This window comes from Ranitomeya variabilis, chromosome 5 (assembly GCF_051348905.1).
Source record: "Ranitomeya variabilis isolate aRanVar5 chromosome 5, aRanVar5.hap1, whole genome shotgun sequence".
NCBI lineage: Eukaryota > Metazoa > Chordata > Amphibia > Anura > Dendrobatidae > Ranitomeya > Ranitomeya variabilis.
In genome coordinates this window covers 53,214,602-53,236,819 of record NC_135236.1, presented here as the reverse complement: position 1 = coordinate 53,236,819, position 22,218 = coordinate 53,214,602, and the positions used below count along the sequence as shown (strand labels likewise).

Genomic DNA, 22,218 nt, shown 5'->3' with positions numbered 1-22,218 from the left:
CAGTACATACCAGGTAAATGCAGGATAAAGAGATGACCAGACCCGAACCCCTATGTACAAGAATATAACTACTATAATACCGCCCCTATGTACAAGAATATAACTACTATAATATTACCCCATATGTACAAGAATATAACTACTAGGGTTGAGCGAAACGGGACGGCAATTTTCAGAAGTCGCCGACTTTTGGCAAAGTCGGGTTTCATGAAACCCGACCCGACCCCTGTGTGGGGTCGGCCATGAAGTCGGCGATCTTCTGAATCTGGAATCGGAATTCCGATACCGATTCCCGATATGTTTAAGATATCGGGAATTGGTATCGGAATTCAGATTTAAGTGTAAAATAAAGAATTAAAATAAAAAATATCGCTATACTTACCCTCTGACGGGCCCTGGTACTAACCGGGAACCTTCCTTCCTTAGAATCAGCCTTCCAGGACCTTGCGGTGACGTCGCGGCTTGTGATTGGTCGCGCGGCCGCCCATGTGACCGCTCGCGCGACCAATCACAAGCCGCGACGTCACCGTGACGTCACCGAAGGTCCTGGAAGGGCTGATTCTTAGGAAGGAAGGCTGCCGGAACGAAGCCGAGGGTGAGTATATTCCTATTAGGTATATACTCACCCTCGGACACGCCCTGCTTCTTTCCGGCAGCCTTCCTTCCTAAGAATCAGCCCTTCCAGGACCTACGGTGACGTCGCGGCTTGTGATTGGTCGCGCGAGCGGTCACATGGGGGACCGCGCAACCAATCACAAGCCGCGTCGTCACCGCGACGTCACCGCAAGGTCCTGGAAGGCTGATTCTAAGGAAGGAAGGTTCCCGGTTAGTACCAGGGCCCGTCAGAGGGTAAGTATAGCGATATTTTTTATTTTAATTCTTTATTTTACACTTAAATATGGATCCCAGGGCCTGAAGGAGAGTTTCCGCTCCTTCAGACCCTGGGAACCATTGGAAACCCAATGCACTGCATTGGGTTTCGAGTTTCGGCCGACCCCGACCCCGACTTTTTTGTAGGATCGGCCGATTTCACTCGACCCGACTTTTGAAAAAGTCGGGTTTCGTGAAACCCGACCCGATCCTATAAAAGTAAAGGTCGCTCAACCCTAATAACTACTATAATACTGCCTCCTATGTACAAGAATATAACTACTATAATACTGTTCATATGTACAACAATATAACTACTACTAGATTGTGGCCCGATTCTAACGCATCGGGTATTCTAGAATATGCATGTCCCCGTAGTATATGGACAATGATGATTCCAGAATTCGCGGCAGACTGTGCCCGTCGCTGATTGGTCGAAGCAACCTTTATGACATCATCGTCGCCATGGCAACCATTTGTCACGGGGATACAAGGAGGGCGAGAGCTAATAACCCGGGCCCCTGCAATTTCCCTCAGACTAGGGAAACCCTGTCTGACCCTCTACCTGAAGTTTACATTGAAGGTGTGCATGTTCAGGCCTCCACCCTCACCCTGACTCCTGATTCAGCCCTAGACTGAACACCACCGCCCACCACCCAGTATATGCAATAGACCAATACCCACAGTTATAACAAACAAGGATAAAGGAAAATATACACCACGCCGCAGTCAATCAGGAATACACTATAAAGGTGCAGGGCAAAATAAATACAAATATAGGAAGGAGTAAATAAGACAAAGGAAAATACACCACGAGCAACGATTCTCCAACAACCAGCTCTCCACTCCGGACCGAGATAACTACGGATAAGACAGAAGCTATAATCGGCGACGCCCAAAGATCAGGAGAACCATTTAAAGGAAATGGGCATGGCCCAGCTTCCAATCCGAGGATCAGATAAATTAACCCCGGAGCAGCGAGACGAAAACTAGTCGACGCCAATGAGCAAACAGTGGTCAAACGCGGAATTACCGCTGTCTGTCAGACGACCTGGTCTGGACAGTGTCCGACATGACAGTACCCCGCCTTCTACGAGGGACCCCAGGGCCCTCACGGCTTATAGGACCCAGCTTGTCCGGATGGCGACGATGAAAACACCTGACCAGCCGATCCGCATGAATGTCCGAGGCTGGTACCCAGGACCTCTCCTCAGGCCCATAACCACGCCAGTGTACCAAATATTGTAAAGTGCGGCGCACCACACGAGAATCAACCACCCTGGAGACTTCAAATTCTAGGTTACCATCCACCAAGACTGGAGGTGGCATAGGCGCCGCGTCCACAGAACCCACAACCTTCTTCAGAAGAGACCTGTGGAACACGTTGTGTATTTTATACACTGTAGGGAGCTCCAGTCGGTACGCTACTGGGTTAATGACGGCGGTGACCCTAAATGGACCAATAAACCGTGGACCCAATTTAAGGGATGGTATCTTGAGTCTTATGTTTTTTGTGGATAACCACACCCAGTCATCCACACTCAGGTCCAAGCCTGGCACACGCCTACTGTCAGCCACACGTTTGTACCTAGCACCCACACTCAACAGGCGCTGTTTCACTCTCCTCCAGACTGATGACAAATGTGTTCCTAACTGGTCTTCCTCCGTAACGCCGGAAGAGCCTCTCTGACTCAACGTACAAAACTGAGGATGTAGCCTGTAAACACAAAAAAACGGAGACTCCCCAGACGACTCCTGGCGGTGATTATTGATGGCAAACTCAGCCAAAGGAAGAAAGGTAGACCACTCCTCCTGGTTATCAGAGACAAAGCAGCGCAGGTACAGCTCCAAATTTTGGTTCATACGCTCGGTCTGACCATTTGACTGGGGATGAAACGCAGACGAATGAGACAACTTGATCCCCAGCCGTGAGCAAAATGCTTTCCAAAATTTTGCTACAAACTGAGTACCCCTATCTGACACGATGTCAGACGGAACTCCATGAAGCCTGACCACCTCCTGCACAAACACCTGAGCAAGAGTTTTAGCGTTAGGTAAAGAAGGCAAAGACACAAAGTGCGACATTTTTGAAAACCGATCCACAATCACCAAAATGACCGTGTTCCCAGCTGAGGGAGGCAAATCAGTGATGAAATCCATGGAGATTTCCGTCCATGGCTTACTAGGTACCTCCAGAGGAAGTAGTATGCCAACAGGACGGGAGCGGGGCGTCTTCGCCCTAGCGCACGTGGTGCAAGCTGACACATATGAGACTACGTCCTGTCGGATTTTGGGCCACCAAAACCGACGTGACACCAACTCCAAAGTACCCCTAACCCCTGGGTGGCCAGCCAGGACAGTGTAGCGCCCCCACCGCCGCAGGGCCGAGGGGTACCCGGTACCGGGCCTGTATGAGACTCTAGTGTTCTGGGGTTGTCACGGTGGCTAGGCCCGATCCGTGACCCTGCCGAGGGGCGCACAGTGAATGATGATGACGGGCAACGGTGATGTTGTAGTGGTGCAGTGCAAGAAATAACGAGGACACCAGGTTGCAGTCTCTTTACCTCTTTACTGAAGGTCTCTGGGTCCTCAGTCCAGAATACGGTTCACCAGGCTGCGCAAGTCCGGCCGGTCCAATGGCACCTCCAGAGTTCTCTTCACAGGTGGAAATCGGTGCCTTCCTTCTAGCGCTATGTGTTGTGGTCCTTCCCTGCTGTGCTTACAGAAAGTCCCCCACAACTGTTGTGTCTGTTTCTTAAGTTCCCTCACAACTCGATTAGATGATGTTCTGCTAATCCTCCGTCCCTCCCTGTTGTTCTGGTTGGGACGGCACCCGTTTGACGGGTAGGCTCGGAGCTCTTCCGGGACCCTAGAGTCGCCCCTCTCCACAAGTTGCCCCCCAAGACTGCATAGGTGATTTAAGTTAGACAGCCCGCCTTAAACTGACTGTCCTGCCGCTGTTTGGAGTATTGCTTGAAGCTGAATGTTATGATACTCCCTCGGCATTCCGGCCACCGGTAGTGCGCCTCAGTAGGATGTTGCTTCGGTCTTACAGCACGACTCCTACTGGTATTTCTCCTTTTGCGTGATCTCGTTTCTCACTCAGCACAATCTATCTCGCTTCTAGTCCTTTCTTGGGCACCGCCGCTACCCGGAGCAGGCACGGTCCCGTTACGTTCGTTCAAGTTGCCAAGCCTCTGTCAGGATCCCACCCCTGACAGAGACCCTACTGTATCTTCCCCTACAACACCCTCTGCCACAAGGTGTTGCTTGGTTCCAACCCAGTCAGCTTTCTGATCTAACTTCCTGCCTGACCCCCAGTTTACCCACTATGGTGGGGAGTGGCCTAATGAATAGCACCCTTAGCTCCCCCCGGAGGCCCGGCTGTGAAATGTATTGGTGTCTGTGATACCTGATCAGATGAACTCCTTCAGTGCCATCAGACGCACCATAGCTCCCCATAGTGGCGGAGCTACAGTACTGCAACGACCAGGACTCTGGGGCGCTGCACTCCCCCCTGGTTAAACACAGTACTCCGGGACTGGGAAGAAAACAACAATACAAGTTAGCAAAAAGACACACAGTTTTGTTGAGTGTAATAACAATAAGCATATTTGAACAGAGCTTCCCTTTATGGGAGGTGAGGACACTTGAACGTTACAAACATGGTTAGATATCATAGCAACATGCTATAATTAATTTTTCTTACCCAACCGGGTATTCTACTAAGTGCAACATTGTGGAACAATAATTTAACATTGCCTTTAAGGACATACACTCTGCATCCACTAAAGACCTTCTTATAATCACATTATAAGGTAATTTAACTTTTTCATTCTCCTTTAAATCTGCAGGACCGCCTGTCCTAACGGCACCAGACCTACTGCCTCTCCTTTCTATTACAGGACCGCCCCGTTCAGCCCGGGCCTACTGCCTTTTCAACTACTATACACGGTATAGAACATAACATTACTTTCAGTTAAGAGTACTGAGCCATCTCTACATGACTCCTATGAGGACTCAGGGTTTACCTTCTATCCTAATTATCTATCAACATTATCAAAAACATTTTCTATTAAACATTAAGCCTTCTCATTATCTTTCTCACTATCATGCATGCTGGACACCACGTCTATCCCTACGGGCCCACTGCATCCTTCTTCTCACTTTCACTTTCTCTCAGGAACATCATCAACATTTCTTCACAATTAACTAGTTAAATACATATAACTTTCTCATGTAAACATTATCATCACTTTCTTTTGTCAAGACATTATTGCTTCCAGTCTTAAAGCAATATCACCGTTTAAGCGCAACAAATGAACATCCCCTTTAAGAGGGGACCAAGTCTCTATGAGGTAGCACGCCTTCTCAAGCTACCAGTCCATACTCAGCAAAGGTTCCAGTGTGGTATCTTCACAAAGAGTCCTTCTTTAAGTAAAACCAGTAGGGAGCGCCTTTAATAAGGTGCAAACTATGTACAAAAAGTTCGGATCATGCACTGTTCATGATTTCAGCAGTTCTTTTCAACTAAAAAACTTGTGCAAAAACTTTGGAAAAACAAACAAGAACAAAACAATAGGGATCCCGGATCAACAGAAGGATCCCCCCAAGAGTTAACCCTGAACGGGTTTAGCAAAGATCAGGAATCAACAAACCAACAGTTAAGAACTATGTACATATTTAAAGCAGTCATGCTTACTCGTTCTTCGGGGAAGAAGGTGGTTTCCTCCCGGGCCTCACCAAACCAACGGGTCGTCCTGCTGGTTCAAGGATCGGGTCCCGCCCCAACAACGACAGGATCCCTCGCCGGGATGTTCTTTTCACCGAGGCTCCGGCACGCCCCCAAGGTACATGGTGGGTCCGGGTTCTCCGCTGTTCTTCAGGGTCAGGTTCTGCGGCTTTTCCAGCAGATTTATCCTCTGATGCTCCGGCAGTGGCTTGGAGTGCGACGCACCGTTGGACGCCCCGCGCCATCCAGCCAGCCTCTCCCGTAGCCCTCCTCCATCTGGTGTAAGTTACCGCATCACCTGGCTCCAGGTCGCGAGGGAATCTTCCTCCGCAGGGCTCCACCTCCTCCCGGTCCACGTGGACTTGTAGCGGCTCCCCGATCTCCTGTATAACCCCGCGTCCATGTCGGGGGTTGAAGGAGACCACTACACCCCAGTGGGACAAGGGGACCTCTACAACGGTGGTCAGATCAACCTGGGTTGCCGGTTGTGGTCGGTCTCGCCATGCAGCCACCAAGCGCCGCAGGTGTTCGGCCTCTGGCATGATCTTCAGGCCCTGCGTCTGCAGCACACTTTCAGCCGCGGCCGGGTTGGGAGGAGCAGGGGACACTGGAGACAAGCAGACCTCCGTGGGCTGGCCCAGCCGAGCGATCACGTGGGCATCGGCCTCCAAGCGGGAAGCTATCCGCCGGGCCTCGGCCGCGGCCATACACTCCTCTGACGGCGGCCGGGGAGGTCGGCCCATCGTTGGTTCTGCAAGGGTCAGCTCCCGCAGTGACGGCGTACCCTGGGCCACATCGGGCTGTCCAGCCTCTCTCCGAGTCCGATGATTCCCATGCGGTGCTTCCGGCGTCGCCATCTTTATCTCCTCTCCAGTGTCTTCTTCCCGCGGTCTCTTTCGTGGGCGGCCCCGTCTCCATGGTCTCCACCCTCCAAACAGGATCAGGAGGCGGACCTCGGCTGTTGACGGACACGTCCACAGGACACAGAAATATTTAGACTGGGCGGCCATTGCTGTTCGCGCTCTCCAGTTTGCCCACGCCTACTCCACGCCCCTCCTCTTCTCCTGCGCTCTCCTCAGCGCTGCAATGGCGGCGGATTTTGGCGGTAAATGGCGCAGCACACAGTCTCTCAATAAAGTACAGTAAATCACAGTTCCAAGGCACACATGACCTGATTCTTCAGGCTTAAGTACATCCTGTTCGTGACGCCAAGTTTGTAGCGCCCCCACCGCCGCAGGGCCGAGGGGTACCCGGTACCGGGCCTGTATGAGACTCTAGTGTTCTGGGGTTGTCACGGTGGCTAGGCCCGATCCGTGACCCTGCCGAGGGGCGCACAGTGAATGATGATGACGGGCAACGGTGATGTTGTAGTGGTGCAGTGCAAGAAATAACGAGGACACCAGGTTGCAGTCTCTTTACCTCTTTACTGAAGGTCTCTGGGTCCTCAGTCCAGAATACGGTTCACCAGGCTGCGCAAGTCCGGCCGGTCCAATGGCACCTCCAGAGTTCTCTTCACAGGTGGAAATCGGTGCCTTCCTTCTAGCGCTATGTGTTGTGGTCCTTCCCTGCTGTGCTTACAGAAAGTCCCCCACAACTGTTGTGTCTGTTTCTTAAGTTCCCTCACAACTCGATTAGATGATGTTCTGCTAATCCTCCGTCCCTCCCTGTTGTTCTGGTTGGGACGGCACCCGTTTGACGGGTAGGCTCGGAGCTCTTCCAGGACCCTAGAGTCGCCCCTCTCCACAAGTTGCCCCCCAAGACTGCATAGGTGATTTAAGTTAGACAGCCCGCCTTAAACTGACTGTCCTGCCGCTGTTTGGAGTATTGCTTGAAGCTGAATGTTATGATACTCCCTCGGCGTTCCGGCCACCGGTAGTGCGCCTCAGTAGGATGTTGCTTCGGTCTTACAGCACGACTCCTACTGGTATTTCTCCTTTTGCGTGATCTCGTTTCTCACTCAGCACAATCTATCTCGCTTCTAGTCCTTCCTTGGGCACCGCCGCTACCCGGAGCAGGCACGGTCCCGTTACGTTCGTTCAAGTTGCCAAGCCTCTGTCAGGATCCCACCCCTGACAGAGACCCTACTGTATCTTCCCCTACAACACCCTCTGCCACAAGGTGTTGCTTGGTTCCAACCCAGTCAGCTTTCTGATCTAACTTCCTGCCTGACCCCCAGTTTACCCACTATGGTGGGGAGTGGCCTAATGAATAGCACCCTTAGCTCCCCCCGGAGGCCCGGCTGTGAAATGTATTGGTGTCTGTGATACCTGATCAGATGAACTCCTTCAGTGCCATCAGACGCACCATAGCTCCCCATAGTGGCGGAGCTACAGTACTGCAACGACCAGGACTCTGGGGCGCTGCAACAGCATCATGATGCTCCGCCAACACCTTTAGGCGGAGATGAAGCGGTACAAAAGATTTGTTGATGGGAAGCTCAGATGGTACCTCCTCCTGAGCCTCGGCAATCTCAGCCTCAACCTCGGTAGTGAGAGCCGAAACTGTCATGGTTCCCAATGGCAAGGGAACGTAAGAAACATATAAGTAACGAACGAGCTCTCGGGTGATGGAAACTCGAGTTGACCGTGAGCTAAATCTACCACACAACTAACAGTAGCCAGGGAGCATACCTACGGCTTCCTATATGCCACGCGCCAGCCGGAGGACTAACTACGCCTGGTAGAGGAAGAAACAGACCTGGCTTACCTCTAGGGAAATCCCCCAAAAGATGATAGCAGCCCCCCACATGTAATAACGGTGAATTAAGAGGAAAAGACATACACAGTATGAAAGTAGATTTAGCAAAGAGAGGTCCACTTACTAGATAGCAGAAGGATACAAAAGAGGACTTCACGGTCAACTGAAAACCCTTTCAAAAACCATCCTGAAATTACTTTAAGACTCCTGTGTCAACTCATGACACAGGAGTGGCAATTTCAGCCCGCAAGAGCTTCCAGCTACAGAGAATTACAAAAACTGCAAACTGGACAAAAGGTACAAAACAAAAGGACAAAGTCCACTTAGCTGATCAGCAGACTAGTAGCAGGAACATGCAACCGAAGGCTCTGGTTACAATGATGACCGGCAAGGAAATGACTGGAGAGCAAGGCTAAATAGGAAACTCCCAAACACTGATGGAAGCAGGTGAACAGAAGCAGCAAAGTGCAAACAAGTCACCAGTACCACCAGCAACCACCAGGGGAGCCCAAAAAGCGGATACACAACAGTACCCTCCCCTTAAGGAGGGGGCACCGAACCCTCACAAGAACCGCCAGGGCGATCTGGATGAGCCCTATGAAAGGCACGAACCAAATCCGAGGCATGAACATCAGAGGCAGTTACCCAAGAATTATCTTCCTGACTATAGCCTTTCCATTTAACCAGATATTGAAGTCTCCGTCTGGAAATACGGGAGTCCAAGATCTTCTCTACGACGTACTCCAATTCACCCTCCACCAGCACAGGAGCAGGAGGTTCAGTAGAAGGAACCACCGGTACCTCATATCTCCGCAACAACGACCGATGGAACACATTATGGATAGCGAAAGATGCCGGGAGGTCCAAACGAAAGGAAACAGGGTTAAGAATCTCCAAAATCCTATAAGGACCGATGAACCGAGGCTTAAATTTGGGAGAAGAAACCCTCATAGGGACAAAACGGGAAGACAACCACACCAAGTCCCCAACGCGAAGGTGGGGACCAACACGACGACGACGGTTAGCAAACTGCTGAGTCCTCTCCTGGGACAATTCCAAATTATCCACCACTTGTCCCCAAATCCGATGCAACCGATCCACCACCGCATCCACTCCAGGACAATCCGAAGATTCAACCTGACCAGATGAAAAACGCGGATGAAACCCTGAATTGCAAAAGAAAGGAGAAACCAAAGTGGCAGAACTAGCCCGATTATTAAGAGCAAACTCCGCCAACGGCAGAAAGGCAACCCAATCATCCTGATCCGCAGACACAAAACACCTCAAATAAGTCTCCAAAGTTTGATTAGTTCGCTCCGTCTGGCCATTGGTCTGAGGATGGAATGCAGACGAAAAGGACAAATCAATGCCCAACCTGGCACAGACTGCCCGCCAAAATCTAGACACGAACTGGGTACCCCTGTCAGAAACAATGTTTTCCGGAATACCATGCAAGCGAACCACATTTTGAAAAAACAGAGGGACCAACTCAGATGAGGAAGGCAACTTAGGCAATGGCACCAAATGAACCATTTTAGAAAAACGGTCACACACCACCCAGATGACAGACATCTTCTGAGAAACAGGGAGATCCGAGATAAAGTCCATAGAGATGTGCGTCCAAGGCCTCTTCGGAATAGGCAAGGGCAACAACAACCCACTAGCCCTAGAACAACAAGGCTTGGCCCGAGCACACACATCGCAAGACTGCACAAAAACACGCACATCTCGAGACAGGGAAGGCCACCAGAAGGATCTAGCCACCAAATCTCTGGTGCCAATAATTCCCGGATGACCTGCCAGAGTAGAAGAATGAATTTCCGAGATGACTCTAGTGGTCCACTCGTCAGGAACAAACAGTCTACCAGACGGACAACGATCAGGTCTATCCGCCTGAAATTCTTGCAAAGCACGTCGCAAATCTGGAGAGACAGCAGACAAAACCACTCCATCCTTAAGGACACCAGCAGGTTCAGAATTCCCAGGAGAGTCAGGCTCAAAACTCCTAGAAAGAGGATCTGCTTTCACATTCCTAGAACCCGGTAAGTACGAGACCACAAAATTAAACCGGGAAAAGAACAACAACCAACGTGCCTGTCTAGGATTCAGGCGCCTGGCAGACTCCAAATAAATTAAATTCTTGTGATCAGTCAAAACTACCACCTGATGTCTGGCACCCTCAAGCCAATGACGCCACTCCTCAAATGCCCACTTCATGGCCAAAAGCTCCCGATTACCAACATCATAGTTTCGCTCGGCGGCCGAAAATTTTCGCGAAAAGAACGCACAAGGTCTCATCACTGAGCAGTCGGAACTTTTCTGCGACAAAACCGCCCCCGCTCCGATCTCGGAAGCATCGACCTCAACCTGAAAGGGAAGAGAAACATCAGGCTGGCGCAACACAGGGGCAGACAAAAAGCGGCGCTTAAGCTCCCGAAAGGCCTCCACGGCAGCAGGGGACCAATTGGCAACATCAGCACCCTTTTTAGTCAAATCCGTCAGAGGTTTAGCAACGCCAGAAAAACCAGCTATAAATCGACGATAAAAATTAGCAAAGCCCAAGAATTTCTGGAGACTCTTTAGAGAAGTAGGCTGCGTCCAGTCGTAAATAGCCCGAACCTTGACAGGGTCCATCTCAATAGAAGAAGGGGAAAAAATATACCCCAAAAATGAAATTTTTTGAACCCCAAAAACACACTTTGAACCCTTTACACACAAAGAATTCTCCCGCAAAACCTGAAAAACCCTCCTGACCTGCTGAACATGAGACTCCCAGTCATCAGAAAAAATCAAAATATCATCCAAGTACACAATCATAAATTTATCCAAATATTCACGGAAAATATCATGCATTAAGGACTGAAAGACAGAAGGTGCATTAGAAAGGCCGAAAGGCATTACCAAATACTCAAAATGGCCCTCAGGCGTATTAAATGCGGTCTTCCACTCATCCCCCTGCTTAATTCGCACCAAATTATACGCCCCACGAAGATCAATCTTAGAGAACCACTTAGCCCCCCTTATGCGAGCAAACAAATCAGTCAGCAAAGGCAACGGATACTGATATTTGACTGTAATTTTATTCAGGAGACGATAATCAATACAAGGCCTCAGAGAGCCATCCTTTTTAGAGACAAAGAAAAAACCGGCTCCTAAAGGTGATGAAGAAGGACGAATATGTCCCTTTTCCAGGGACTCCTTAATATACTCGCGCATAGCAGCATGTTCAGGTACAGATAGGTTAAACAAACGACCCTTTGGAAATTTACTGCCAGGAATCAGATCTATGGCGCAATCACAATCCCTGTGAGGAGGGAGTGAACCAATCTTAGGCTCTTCAAAAATATCACGATAATCAGACAAAAATGCCGGAATCTCAGATGGAATAGATGACGAAATGGACACCATAGGAGTGTCCCCCGACATCCCCAGCTTAACACAGACATAGCCTTCCAGTCAAGGACTGGGTTATGAGACTGTAACCATGGTAATCCAAGCACCAAAACATCATGTAAATTGTACAACACAAGGAAGCGAATCACCTCCTGATGGTCTGGAGTCATACGCATAGTCACTTGCGTCCAGAACTGTGGTTTATTACAAGCCAAAGGTGTAGAATCAATACCCTTCAGAGGTAGAGGGACTTCCAGAGGCTCTAAATCAAACCCACAGCGCCTGGCAAAGGACCAGTCCATAAGACTCAGAGCGGCGCCAGAGTCCACATAGGCATCCACGGTAATAACTGATAATGAACAAATCAAGGTTACAGACAAAATAAATTTGGACTGTAAAGTGCCAATTGAAATGGACTTGTCAACCTTCCTAGTACGCTTAGAGCATGCCGATATAACATGAGCAGAATCACCACAATAGAAGCATAACCCATTTTTACGCCTATAATTCTGCCGCTCGCTTCTGGACATAACTCTGGCGTCTCTTCAGAAGATACCGCCAAATGGTGCACGGGTTTGCGCTCCCGCAAACGCCGATCAATCTGAATTGCCATTGTCATGGACTCATTCAGACCTGTAGGCGCAGGGAACCCGACCATAACATCTTTAACGGCATCAGAAAGGCCCTCTCTGAAATTTGCCGCTAAGGCGCACTCATTCCACTGAGTAAGCACAGACCACCTACAAAATTTTTGGCAGTATATCTCCGCTTCATCTTGCCCTTGAGATAGGGCTATCAAAGCTTTTTCAGCTTGAATCTCCAAATTAGGTTCCTCATAAAGCAACCCTAAAGCCAGGAAAAACGCATCCACATTGAGCAACGCAGGATCCCCTGGTGCCAATGAAAATGCCCAATTTTGAGGGTCACCTCGCAGCAAAGAGATTACAATCTTAACCTGCTGGACAGGATCTCCTGAGGAGTGAGGTCTGAGAGAAAGGAATAATTTACAATTATATTTGAAATTCAAAAACCGAGATCTATCTCCGGAAAACACCTCTGGTGTAGGGATTTTAGGTTCAGAAATAGGAGCATGTATAACAAAATCTTGTAAATTTTGAACCTTCGTAGCAAGATTATTTAAACCTGCAGCCAAACTCTGAGGATCCATCTTTAAACAGGTGAGCTCAGAGCCATTCAAGGATTATAAGGAGAGAAAGGCAAAGGCTGTAATTAAAGCTGAAATACAACTGATCCAACTATGGAGCAAGCATAGAGGAAAAAGGGAAAAAAAATAAAAATAAAAATTTACAGACTTCTTTTTTCTCTCCTTTCTTCTGCCAATAAGTTTAACACAGGCCGGTCATACTGTCATGGTTCCCAATGGCAAGGGAACGTAAGAAACATATAAGTAACGAACGAGCTCTCGGGTGATGGAAACTCGAGTTGACCGTGAGCTAAATCTACCACACAACTAACAGTAGCCAGGGAGCATACCTACGGCTTCCTATATGCCACGCGCCAGCCGGAGGACTAACTACGCCTGGTAGAGGAAGAAACAGACCTGGCTTACCTCTAGGGAAATCCCCCAAAAGATGATAGCAGCCCCCCACATGTAATAACGGTGAATTAAGAGGAAAAGACATACACAGTATGAAAGTAGATTTAGCAAAGAGAGGTCCACTTACTAGATAGCAGAAGGATACAAAAGAGGACTTCACGGTCAACTGAAAACCGTTTCAAAAACCATCCTGAAATTACTTTAAGACTCCTGTGTCAACTCATGACACAGGAGTGGCAATTTCAGCCCGCAAGAGCTTCCAGCTACAGAGAATTACAAAAACTGCAAACTGGACAAAAGGTACAAAACAAAAGGACAAAGTCCACTTAGCTGATCAGCAGACTAGTAGCAGGAACATGCAACCGAAGGCTCTGGTTACAATGATGACCGGCAAGGAAATGACTGGAGAGCAAGGCTAAATAGGAAACTCCCAAACACTGATGGAAGCAGGTGAACAGAAGCAGCAAAGTGCAAACAAGTCACCAGTACCACCAGCAACCACCAGGGGAGCCCAAAAAGCGGATACACAACACGAAACCACAACACCCTTTTGGAGGATGGGTACTGGATCTTCCCGCGGTTCTCCCCCCGGAAAACACCTGGACAGAGCATCCGCCTTAGTGTTTTTAGACCCTGGTCTGTAAGTGACAGCAAAGTTGAACCGCGTGAAAAACAATGCCCAGCGAGCCTGCCTGGGAGAAAGACGCTTGGCAGACTCCAAATACAGCAGATTTTTATGGTCGGTAATAACAGTGACCTGATGTACCGACCCCTCCAAGAAGTGTCACCATTCCTCAAAGGCCAACTTAATAGCCAACAACTCCCTGTTGCCGATATCGTAGTTACGTTCAGCGGACGACAGTTTTTTGGAGAAATAGGCGCACGGACGCAAACCACTCAAGGATAAGCCTTGAGATAGTACCGCCCCCACACCAACCTCAGACGCATCGACTTCCACGACAAAGGGTTTAGATACGTCTGGCTGCACAAGAATGGGGGCTGAAACAAAACTGTTCTTGAGAAATTCAAATGCGCGAACAGCAGCCTCAGGCCAAACGGAGAAATTGGTACCCTTTTTAGTCATGTCAGTTAGCGGTTTAGCAATGATAGAAAAATCCTTGATAAATTTCCTATAGTAGTTAGAAAACCCAAGGAACCGCTGAAGTGCTTTCAGGTTATCAGGACGTTCCCAATGCAGCACCGCTTGCACCTTAGCGGCGTCCATTTTAAAACCAGAAGCAGACACAATATAACCCAAGAACGGCAACTCTTGAGCAAAAAATACACATTTCTCAAGTTTAGCATACAGCTTATTCTCTCTGAGAAGCTGTAACACCTGCCTGACATGATCTAAATGAGCATCACGGTCGCAAGAATATATGAGAATGTCATCTAGGTACACGATAACGAATTTCCCCAAAACATGCGAGAACACATCATTGATGAAATCTTGGAACACTGCAGGTGCGTTAGTCAACCCAAAAGGCATCACCAAATTTTCAAAATGACCCTCAGGGGTATTAAAAGCCGTCTTCCACTCATCACCTTGACGGACTCTTATGAGGTTGTACGCCCCCCTGAGGTCAAGCTTGGTAAACCACTTAGCACCTGCCACCTGGTTGAACAAGTCAGGTATCAGAGGCATAGGGTATGGATCACGAACCGTAATCTGGTTCAACTCCCTGAAATCCAAACACGGGCGTAATCCGCCATCTTTCTTCTTCACGAAGAAGAACCCTGCTGCCACCGGTGAGGATGACGGCCTGATGTGCCCTTTGCTCAAACTTTCAGAAATGTAATCCTTGAGCGCTTGTCTCTCCGGACCGGAGATGTTGAACATCCTTTCTTTAGGCAACTTGGCCCCTGGTTTAAACCTGATAGAACAGTCATAGGAGCGGTGTGGCGGCAACTCTGAACAACCCTTCTCAGAGAACACATCCGCATAATCCTGAAGTGACTCAGGAACGCTTGAAGTCACAGCGGACACACATGTGGCCAGGCAATTCTCCTGACAGAAATCACTCCACTGGATTATGTCCTGAGTTTTCCAGTCAATCACCGGGTTGTGTGTAGTCAACCATGGAAAACCCAGAACCAATTGTGCCGGAAGACTCTTGAGCACCTTACATGTGACCTGCTCGAAATGAAGAACCCCAATGTGGAGTTTAACCTCAGCCACAAACTCAGTAATCTCCCCCTGTGGAAGAGGAGCAGAATTGATGGTGACCACACGGATAGGATGAGGCAGTTTTTCAATCTTAAAACCAGCAGTGCGCAAACTCCTCATCAATGAGATTTGTGGCGGAACCACTATCCACAAAAATAGTGATTGGTATCTCTCTGCCAGCGACAACAACTTTGGCAGGGAGCATGCACTGAGAAATCATCATGGAGGATATACATAAGCTCAGATTGGACTCCTCCACACCCTCTGAGCTCAGAAGTTTTCCGCCGTTGCGTTATTCTTTAACAGCAGAGGACAGATATTAATAAAATGACCAGTTTTACCGCAGAAAAAACAGGCTCCCTGCTTCCTGAGTACAGGGGTACGATTCTTAACATGTGACACCCCTGCGATTTGCATAGATTCCGTGGGCTCACCTGCAGCAACCTCACGTGAACCTAAACCTTCACCCACAGGCGGCGTCTCATGATTCCCCTGACGCAAACGGCGATCAATGCGGACAACAAGACTCATAACGGAATCTAGTGAAGCAGGAGTCTCGTACATCAGGAGGGCTTTTTTAACCCTATTAGAAACTCCATGAATAAAGTGACTCCGCAATGCTGGCTCGTTCCACTGAGTGTCAACCGCCCAGCGGCGAAATTCAGAACAGTAATCCTCTGCAACACGCTCCCCCTGGCAAATAGTGCGTAACTTAGATTCTGCTAGAGCCATTCTGTCTGGATCGTCGTAAATGTGTCCTAGACCAGAAAAGAAACTCTCCACTGAGTTAAATGCAACAGAATCAGACGGCAACGAAAATGCCCATGCTTGGGGATCCCCGCTTAATAATGACAACACCAGGCCCACACGTTGAGCCTCATTACCATCGTCGCCATGGCAACCATTTGTCACGGGGATACAAGGAGGGCGAGAGCTAATAACCCGGGCCCCTGCAATTTCCCTCAGACTAGGGAAACCCTGTCTGACCCTCTACCTGAAGTTTACACTGAAGGTGTGCATGTTCAGGCCTCCACCCTCACCCTGACTCCTGATTCAGCCCTAGACTGAACACCACCGCTCACCACCCAGTGAATGCAATAGACCAATACCCACAGTTATAACAAACAAGGATAAAGGAAAATATACACCACGCCGCAGTCAATCAGGAATACACTATAAAGGTGCAGGGCAAAATAAATACAAATATAGGAAGGAGTAAATAAGACAAAGGAAAATACACCACCAGCAACGATTCTCCAACAACCAGCTCTCCACTCCGGACCGAGATAACTACGGATAAGACAGAAGCTATAATCGGCGACGCCCAAAGATCAGGAGAACCATTTAAAGGAAATGGGCATGGCCCAGCTTCCAATCCGAGGATCAGATAAATTAACCCCGGAGCAGCCAGACGAAAACTAGCCGACGCCAATGAGCAAACAGTGGTCAAACGCGGAATTACCGCTGTCTGTCAGACGACCTGGTCTGGACAGTGTCCGACATGACACCATTATGACATCTACGTCGATACTGTGCCCGTCGCTGATTGGTCGAGGCCCAGGCGGCCTCGACCAATCAGAGACGTGGGATTTCCAGGACAGACAGACAGACACAAAAACCCTTAGACAATTATATATATAGATACTGCTCCCCATGCACAAGAATATAACTACTGTAATACTGCCTCTATGTACAAGAATATAACTACTATAATACTGCCACCTATCTACAGGAATATAACTACTATAATACTGCCATTATCTACAAGAATATAACTACTATAATACTGCCCCTATATACACGAATATAACTACTATAACACTGCCCCTATGTACAAGAATATAACTACTATAATACTGCCATTATGTACAAGAATATAACTACTATAATACTGCCCCTATGTACACGAATATAACTACTATAATAATGCCCCTATGTGCAAGAATATAACTACTATAATACTGCCCCTATGTACACGAATATAACTACTATAATACTGCCTCCTATGTACAAGAATATAACTACTATAATACTGCGCCCTATGTACAAGAATATATCTACTATAATACTGCCTCTATGTACAAGAATATAACTACAATAATACTGCTCCTATGTACAAAAATATAACTACTATAATACTGCTCCCTATGTACAAGAATATAACTACTATAACACTGCCCCTATGTACAAGAATATAACTACTATAATACTGCTCCCTATGTACAAGAATATAACTACTATAATACTGCCCTATGTACAAGAATATAACTACTATAATACTGCCCCCTATGTACAAGAATATAACTACTATAATACTGCCCCTATGTACATGAATATAATTACTATAATACTGCCCCTTATGTACAAGAATATAACTACTATAATACTGCTCCCTATGTACAAGAATATAACTACTATAATACTGCCCTATGTACAAGAATATAACTACTATAATACTGCCCCCTATGTACAAGAATATAACTACTATAATACTGCCCCTATGTACATGAATATAATTACTATAATACTGCCCCCTATGTACAAGAATATAACTACTATAATACTGCCCCATATGTACAAGAATATAACTACTATAATACTGCCCCTATGTACATGAATATAACTACTATAATTCTGCCCCCTATGTACAAGAATATAATTACTATAATACTGCCATTATGTACAAGAATATATCTACTATAATACTGCCCCTATGTACAAGAATATAACAACTATAATATTACCCCATATGTGCAAGAATATAACTACTATAATACTGCCTCCTATGTACAATATAACTACTATAATACTGCCCCTATCTACAAGAATATAACTACTATAATACTGCCCCCTATGTACAAGAATATAACTACTATAGTACTGCTCTCTATGTACAAGAATATAACTACTATAATACTGCCCTATGTACAAGAATATAACTACTATAATACTGCCATTATGTACAAGAATATATCTACTATAATACTGCCCCCTATGTACAAGAATATAACTACTATAATACTGCCCCCTATGTACAAGAATATAGCTACTATAATACTGCCCCCTATGTACAAGAATATAACTACTATAATACTGCCATTATATACAAGAATATATCTACTATAATACTGCCCCTATGTACAAGAATATAACTACTATAATACTGCCCCTATGTACACGAATATAACTACAATAACACTGCCTCCTATGTACAAGAATATAACTACTATTATACTGCTCCTATGTACAAGAATATAACTACTATAATACTGCCCCTATGTACAAGAATATAACTACTATAATACTGCCATTATGTACAAGAATATATCTACTATAATACTGCCCCTATGTACAAGAATATAACTACTATAATATTACCCCATATGTGCAAGAATATAACTACTATAATACTGCCTCCTATGTACAATATAACTACTATAATACTGCCCCTATGTACACGAATATAACTACAATTACACTGCCTCCTATGTACAAGAATATAACTACTATAATACTGCTCCTATATACAAGAATATAACTACTATAATACTGCCCTATGTACAAGAATATAACTACTATAATACTGCCCCCTATGTACAAGAATATAACTACTATAATACTGCCCCTATGTACATGAATATACTATAATACTGCCCCCTATGTACAAGAATATAACTACTATAATACTGCCCCATATGTACAAGAATATAACTACTATAATACTGCCCCTATGTACATGAATATAACTACTATAATACTGCCCCCTATGTACAAGAATATAACTACTATAATACTGCCATTATGTACAAGAATATATCTACTATAATACTGCCCCTATGTACAAGAATATAACAACTATAATATTACCCCATATGTGCAAGAATATAACTACTATAATACTGCCTCCTATGTACAATATAACTACTATAATACTGCCCCTATCTACAAGAATATAACTACTATAATACTGCCCCCTATGTACAAGAATATAACTACTATAGTACTGCTCCCTATGTACAAGAATATAACTACTATAATACTGCTCCTATGTACAGGAATATAACTACTATAATACTGCCCCCTATGTACAAGAATATAACTACTATAATACTGCCCCCTATGTACAAGAATATAACTACTATAATACTGCTCCTATGTACAAGAATATATCTACTATAATACTGCTCTTATGTACAAGAATATAACTACTATAATACTGCTCCTATGTACAAGAATATAACTACTATAATACTGCTCCTATGTACAAGAATATAACTACTATAATACTGCTCCTATGTACAAGAATATAACTACTATAATACTGCTCCTATGTACAAGAATATAACTACTATAATACTGCTCCTATGTACAAGAATATAACTACTATAATACTGCCTCTGTATACCACAATATAACTACTATAATACTGCTCCTATATACCAGACTATAACTGGCATCTATTGCCTTCTTTTTAAAACATGGTAACTCTGTTGTACAAAACTGAAATAATATGTCATATGTAGTAATCATTGCTTGGCATACTCATTGAACGAGCCTAATTCATCATCTGACTGACTGATTTCATCCTCGGACTGGTCACTCAGGAGGTCAAAAGTTGTGTTTGTGTCACCATCGATGAGGTCGGGCACAGGATCGATGCTATGCTTCCTTCTATGGCTGGAGACTGCGGGTGGGCTTAGCATATTACTATCTGTATTCTCTGGGCTTCTTGACCCCTGTAGATCAATTGCAACTGTACCTGGACGGAGACAAAAAAAAGTTCATCAAGTTTCACAAAATTTGGGTTGGTCGTGGACGTCCAATTTCACTCATGCACTCTTACCCATGCTGGCTATAATACTGTGCACTGGGAGTCTGGTCAGGCCGTGGTAGGCAGATTTAGGCACCCCCGATCTCTGCATGTTTTCCTGTTCCTTAAAGCTGAAGGCTGAGTTTTCCTCCTTAGATATGTTAATGTAGAAACAAGTATCGGATGAGGACATTATATGGCTTGGCCCGGGATTCAGGAGAATGTTGGATTTATCTTCCCGGCAGACTCCAATGAGGCAAACACCGTATCTAAACATATCAATACAAGAAAGACACAAGGTCCATAAGAGATAGTGACACGTTGGCGGCATTAGATGCTTCCGTCACAGACAAAAGACACTAATAGGGTTGTATACTTCCAGAAAACACTGATCCCACTGATCAACTCCACTCCACATTACCCATGTGCCACTTAAGTCAATGCCAAACCCTTAAATTACCGTAAAAATTTAAAAAAAGACTGCATACATACAAACTAAACTGGGGTAACCAGTGCCAGGCAGCTGCCGAAAAGGCAGGTAGGATAATGGGATGCAACAAGAAAAATAGCCCGATTCATCGTAGAATTCTGGCGTAAATTGCTTTGAAAAAGTTTCAGGGATAACGTTTCTCCATGAAGAGAGTGACAAGCCAAGCCTAGCATGTCAGAGGGAGGAGGCTTATAAGCCATGCAATGCTCCTCTGGGAAATCAAATATGCAAATTATCTCTTCAGGGAGGAAGAGAACTAGAACTCTACCGCCACATATTAGAAGCAGCAATCCTAAAAGTCAATATCGACTTCCTTACAAGCTTCTCTGAAGAGACAATTTGCATATTTGAAAATTTTCAAAATTCTTGTGCACAAAAATTTTCCGACTTTTGTCTTTTTCACGTCAGTTTCGACAAAATTCATGACGAGTTGTGGTGTTCCTTAATAGTTCACTGCTCGTTGCCTAAGTTACCGGCCATCGATGCAGTCTATCAGAGGTGTCCGGTCTCCTAGGCAAGGAATGCAACACTTACAAGTTCTTTGCTACAGAACTTGCAAGTGCTGCCCAAAAGCTGGCCGGATCACTAGTGGTCCTGTATTCCTCCAATGCTGCAGAGGGAAAGTTATCTCTGCTTGTAGCATGAGAGAGCGCACAGTTCGAGCCAGAGACGTAGTTCATACTATCAATCATCGTAAGCGCACTGCACCCCGACAAGCAGATGCACTTTTTTGTTAATGATAACAGGTGGAATGAAATGGGTCTGAATGTCTGATCCTTTACATTACTAACTGTCGGAAAGTAGCAATTTTCCTTGAAGACTCAGCTTGTAGGACAAAATGTAAGAGCTCCTCTCCAGAATAAGAAAGCTTTCTCTAGTGCCACTTAAATCAATGCCAAACCCTTAAGGTATAATCCAAACCATAGATACTCGTCTGTGGACAGCTGTTTTTGGGTTGCTTCTCCTTGGCAGTACCATGAAGGTTCTGGTTGGGCATTAAACAAGCCATTTGTATGGGATCTTGAAAGGTTCCATTTTTCCTTGTTAAGATCTAGCTGGTTGTTATGCACATGTCCCAGATCCGTGTTCTGCTCCTTAGACCTCTGTCCGTTGAACTTTCTTGTGCTCCACGTCAAGTTATCAAAGTAGCCCAGAGTGCTCCCATGTGTTTTGGGCCTATATAAGGCCTCCCACGACACATACATACCCATGTCTTGGTATTAAGATTTTGTAGTAAGACTTAAGTGCTTCTAAGACTCTGAGCTGCTGCGTGTCCTTGGCCTCCTGGACATGTCCCACATTCCTGCTGTCTGTTCGTGGTCTCCTGGACATCTGCCTGAAGTTTCCATTATTTTTGCTGTCTTTCCATGCTCTCCTGGACATCTCCTGCCTGCGGTTTATAACATTCCAACTGCCTGTCTGTGGTCACCTGGATGTCTCCTGCCTGTCTGCAGTTTCCACTATTCCTTCTGCCTGTCAGTGGTCTCCTGGATGTCTCCTG

The 22,218-nt window shown here is 46.2% G+C and overlaps 1 protein-coding gene across 4 annotated transcripts in view; it reads right to left on the bottom strand.

The window, feature by feature from the left end:
- LOC143774425 (potassium channel subfamily T member 2-like) overlaps positions 1-22,218 on the bottom strand; it is a 283,326-nt gene that overhangs the window by 48,275 nt on the left and 212,833 nt on the right. For all 4 annotated transcript variants that reach the window (XR_013215530.1, XM_077262007.1, XM_077262009.1 and 1 more), the window contains 2 exons: positions 20,261-20,496; positions 19,960-20,176 (listed from right to left, as the gene is read on the bottom strand). Coding sequence is in view for 3 of the 4 variants with exons in the window: in XM_077262007.1 (XP_077118122.1) it covers positions 19,960-20,176; positions 20,261-20,496 (453 nt within the window). In the remaining variant the exon portion in view is untranslated. The remainder of the gene's footprint in view (positions 1-19,959; positions 20,177-20,260; positions 20,497-22,218) is intronic.